At 40.7% G+C, this 5,355-nt stretch overlaps 1 protein-coding gene across 1 annotated transcript; it reads right to left on the reverse strand.

Annotated features, from left to right (window-relative positions):
* Positions 1 to 261: 261 nt before the first annotated feature.
* Positions 262 to 3,319, reverse strand: LOC132457596 (cytokine receptor common subunit gamma-like). Its single transcript, XM_060051851.1, has 8 exons — positions 3,189 to 3,319; positions 2,585 to 2,675; positions 2,161 to 2,330; positions 1,800 to 1,936; positions 1,341 to 1,509; positions 1,138 to 1,243; positions 719 to 797; positions 262 to 492 (listed from the first exon to the last, which is right to left on the reverse strand). The coding sequence occupies exons 1-8, from the start codon at positions 3,289 to 3,291 to the stop codon at positions 316 to 318; spliced, it is 1,032 nt and encodes a 343-aa protein (XP_059907834.1). The 5' UTR covers positions 3,292 to 3,319; the 3' UTR covers positions 262 to 315.
* Positions 3,320 to 5,355: the final 2,036 nt, after the last annotated feature.

Genomic DNA, 5,355 nt, shown 5'->3' on the forward strand with positions numbered 1-5,355 from the left:
CGAAATACAGTAAAGGAATTATTAGCATGATGTGCTATACTGTCAATGTAGTTGCTATGACGCGATTTAGTAGAAATGACTAAGCAGTGTCCGAATTAGTAGTTTAGATGGGGCAGCGGGAACAAAAAAGAAGAAATGTAGATGTAGAATTGTTTAATGGTTTTACATTGGAAATAATTTTGAGATTGGTCTAAAAACATACTTCACTGACAAATGTTACATACATTAATGTGGAATAGTGGATGTGTAGGCAGTACGGGAGCAGAAAAAAGCTCCTGCAGGTTCATTAACGGGGAGCCAGGACGAGGATTCGATTCAATTGGTGGCAACTAAAGATGCACAGCTACCGGAGCTGTGGTCAAAAGAACTCGGGTCCGCAGAGCTCTCGCTGGTGCTCTGTGGATTACGGCTGTAATCCCCAACAGAACAGACGCGCTCAATATAGTTCACCTTGAACCCCTCCTTGATGCCTTTGGAGATGGGTAGCCACTCCTTCAGAATTGAAAATGAAATAATACCTTAAATATACTCAAATGCATTTGTTGTTTGAACGTGGGGGGAATTTAGACTTTCCCCCCCTCTTAAATCATAATATTATTGGTATTGGTCCAGTGATACGATTACTTATACAATATAAAAATGTGCCTTTGCATTTTTATTCAATTCATGTATATAGCAATATTCCCTTTATAGACAGAAGGCCTTTATTGTTACTAACCTCTACATTGTCTTCAGCCAGGATTTTTACCAGGTTCTTGCCTGGGTCTGGGAGAACGGGTATCAGAATGACTCTGATCCTGCACAGGAAACATTCACATGTTTAATATTCTTTGGAAAAATAAACAGGCTTTCTCTATATCTTAATGCCTTTCTGTTGATAGGTATGATTCACCTATATTACTTATGTGTGTCAATCTTTGACCACGTTGGAAAAAAATACATATTTTTGATGCATTCCAAAACAGGTGAAAAGAAAGGCAATCAGATATAAATTGTTTAGGGTGTTAGTCAAACCGAAACTAATGTTTGCCTCTGTGAACAACATCCAGGGCACGGAGCTATCACTCAAAATGCCACCATGCTCTGTCGGTTGCACACGGTGTGACTAACATCAAATGTGAAGAGAGATCAACGCACCTTTCGTTGCGCACCAAGATGATGACCAATATGAAGAAGACGATTGGCCCGACAACATAAAGGATTGTTTTCTGCACGGAAGAGTAGAATCTCGGCTTATTTGTGTCTGAAAAACATACATAAAAAAAGATTAAACCTTTCTCAGTCCATCAAGGGAACTGATGGCTATCAATTGTTTGGTTGTGGCTCACTTGTCTTCTTACCTGTGCCATAGGATTCTCTCATGGACCCCCAGAATACTGGTGGGCTCCAGTCACTCCAGATGTCAGATTGTCCACATGCATCAGGTATTCGGCCCCTCACCTGCAGCTCATAGAGGTAGCTGTTGGAGGGCAGGTTGATGGAGTAATAATTTCTCTGGAGAAGGATAGTCTGGCCAAGGTATGAGGAACAACAAGGCAAAGAAGAAAAAGAAAGGAATAGCGGGGAAGACATTTTGGAGCAGGGAGATAAAAATATAAACGATCTGAGATGGAACGAGATGCTTTTGGTGCACATGTTCCATCGCTGGTGGTCGGACACATAGTCATGAAAGTAATTTGTGCATTACAAAAAGGATGAATGTGTTTAATTATAAGATGGCCATGCATATTGCACATTGCTTGGTAACATCCCATCATCACAATGTTTGTATGCATTCATTAAATATAACAAGTTTATACCTTCCACTCCTTTCCATTGATCCTGTGTCGAACTTCGGACTCTATGCAGTTAGTATTGCAGGTATAATTCCAGTAGTACCGCAGGTTCCAGTCAGAGCCGTTCATTGCAGTTAAGTTGACGGGGGCGTTCAGTTTGACTGGTGTTGACACAGAAATATAGAATATATGGTTCAGGTTTTTGTTAGGTCATTTGGTAAATCAAATGTGGCAGTTTGCATTTGCCAGTTTTATGTATGGAATATTTCTTGACAAAGTAACGCCCAAAGTAATGTGTCTTGTTTTGAGGGACCATCACATGAGAGTCTATTTGGTCATAAACACATTCAAAACATTGTGTGGGTGGGGGGGGGGGGGGGCATACCTTTTGACTTAAGTTCATGGAACTGCTCAAAGCTCCTGTTCCCCAATTTCAGTTTGGTGGTGAACTTGGAAAACCTTTTTATAATAAGCTTCTCATAGGTATGATCACAGCCCACGATAGTGGTGTTCTCCAAGACATAGTTGTCACACTCCTTAAAACCGTTTTCAAACCTGAGGGTGGAACACAAATTCAACAGGGAACACAGTTTCTATATAAACGTGAAAGACGTGGACGATGATGATGATGATGATGATGATGATGATGCTGATGATGATGATGATGATGATGATGATGATGAATACATTAAAAGGCTAAAGTAGGTGTATGCGGAGGGTGTGTTTTATTTTTCAACATGCTGTGGGTCAAAATAAGAAACTAATCTGGTGTTTTTTGTGTGCTGACAATCCATCAGGGTTTAACTCACCTGCTATAGAAGGTGTAATTAACGCCTGGGGTGGCAGATCCATTCCACATGCATTGAACATATTCCACGTTAACCATCAGACACTTCACATCTGACACGAGAGGGAATGAAGGGAAACAAGGGCTTGTTGTGTTGTTTCTGTTTGAACTTAACAATTAAAAATATAATGAAGTTATAAAATCTTTAGTATATAAATGCACAATCCACAACAGTAATGTACTCGAACATTGTTTACAGAAGCAAACTAGGACAGGAATACCCATATAAGGAACACAGACTGGGGAAGTGAGCATGAAATGACGTTAAGGGGAATTCAGCGGAAGCTGAAGTTGAAATGGTTACGGTATACATTTTATGTATACAATATTTACATATATACATACAATTTGTTTTAATTTTGGATATCCGATGAATAGAATAGGTAACATGATATGTATTTTTTGGAATTAACTGACAAAGTATCATAATCAATATACCATCAGTATCGATGAGCAAAATGTAGACGCATAAAAAATACAAATAGGTGCGTGATGTGAACCTAAACAAGACAGGACTATTAAGCTGGAAAGACAATCAAAACAAAAGAAAAGTAAAAAAGACTTACCGGGTGGTTCTTCTGAAAATACAAGGCCAGTAAGGCAGACGAGAAGCAGACCTACAGCCATACTGTTACCAGTGTTCTGTTTACAGGAAATGGAGCGTTTCATAGGGTTGTTTTAAAAAGAAAGGCTCAGATCAGTTAATCATTTCCTGTTTCAACGTCTGTGGTTTGGTGGTTTTTGGTATCCTGTGATTGGAAATGCCTGTGTATATATATCCCTGAAACCATGGCAGTAGCCAGCTATGGAGACACCAATGTACTCTGTAATACTGTGTACAAATGCACTTATAAAGTTTTACACAATAAAAAACACACACACACACACACACACACACACACACACACACACACACACACACACACACACACACACACACACACACACACCACGCCAATCGGTGATCTGGTAAAGAAATAGTAACGCACATGTTGTGGTCACAGCAGTCTGCTGTGTTTTCCTCCTCCTGGTCTGCCACTCCCCCTGTCTGTCTCACCTCACACCTGGCCCGCATCTACAATCATGCTCACCTGGTCTTCATCCCCAATCAACCCCCTTCATTAACCCTTGGATTCCCTGCTGTCGGCGCCAGATCGTACTATGCACTACCGTGGTAACTATACGTGCCTGGCTCTAGTGTTACTTGCTACCTCGCTCTCTTACTCTAGTCTCTTGTTGTTTTTGGACCACATCTAACTTTTGTTCCTCTGCCTGCAGTTACCCGGATCACTCTCTCCAGCTCGCCCAACTCGCACTTCCCCCGGCTCCCTCATCCACTACCTGCTTCCCACCTTGTTCAATAAACCCTTTTTGTTATCCCTTCAACATCGTCTCTGTTTGCTCTTGGGTTCAGCATCGTCTAACATAACAGCACAGTGACTTTGATGAGTGACTTTAATCTGATTACTGGTTTGGAAATAGTAACGCGTTAGATTACTCGTTACTGAAAAAAGCGGTCCGGGGCCAGTAACGCGTTACTGGCTTCACTGATAGTGATTGTGGGCTTTTTCAGACCCCACCCCTCCACCTTATGTCAGAATGACACGCGGAAAATAAACACACACACATGAAATTCTATCTTTGCGACGATCTGATAAAGTAGAAGTGAGAAAGAAGGTCAACTTAAAGGGGCCCTATTATGCCCTTTTTTACTGTTCATTATTTAATTGTTTGACCTCATAGAATTGATTTACAACAATAAAGGGTTGTCTAGCACAGTATTTTTTCTCCTAAAGTTATATTATGTAACATTTCTAAAACTGTTGAGTTTTAATTATACTTATTGTTACCAACAACGTCAAACCCAAAAAAGACGTAGTTTTATTCATAGTAAAGGTCTGTTACATTTGGTCGAATGTCAATGTCGTCCTATGCCCTTTAACTCCTATCTTCCGGGGAAACATGTTAAAACAATAATCCAGTAGAGAAATGCTATTTCAATATTATTCTATTCTACGATGTGCAACTCAAAAATAATTCTTATATCAGTCACCAAGCTTTCTGTGTTCAAACAGTAGCAGCTGTATTTGTACATTAGAATAGTAGTACATGAACAGTCTATATTTACCCATGAAATAAACTGCTTAGCTTGTGAGTCTTTATCCATGGCAAAGAACAATAACAAAGGCCATTTAAACAACATCTGTTTAACTTCACTTTTCCTCTATAACAAGAGGACAATTCAATGTCCCCTTTTGGGGGACAGACAACCGATCTTTTCACAAAGCGTTGTGCATAATGCAAGTGGAGAGGTAATGGCACACTCCGCCTGCCTCAATGACACCAGCACTTTATGTGAGCAGGGAAAGCTTAGCTAAGAGCTTAATAGCTAAAGAGTCAGATTGAAGCCATTCTTTTTTTGGCCTATTTGGGCTACTAGAGGGTAGGCCCACTACCTTAAAGAGACAGGTAGTGTTTGGGCTACTAGAGGGTAGGCCCACTACCTTAAAGAGACAGGTAGTGTTTGGGCTACTAGAGGGTAGGCCCAGTACCTTAAAGAGACAGGTAGTGTTTGGGCTACTAGAGGGTAGGCCCAGTACCTTAAAGAGACAGGTAGTGTTTGGGCTACTAGAGGGTAGGCCCAGTACCTTAAAGAGACAGGTAGTGTTTGGGCTACTAGAGGGTAGGCCCACTACCTTAAAGAGACAGGTAGTGTTTGGGCTACTAGAGGGT

This window comes from Gadus macrocephalus, chromosome 5 (genome assembly GCF_031168955.1).
Source record: "Gadus macrocephalus chromosome 5, ASM3116895v1".
In the NCBI taxonomy this organism is placed as follows: domain Eukaryota; kingdom Metazoa; phylum Chordata; class Actinopteri; order Gadiformes; family Gadidae; genus Gadus; species Gadus macrocephalus.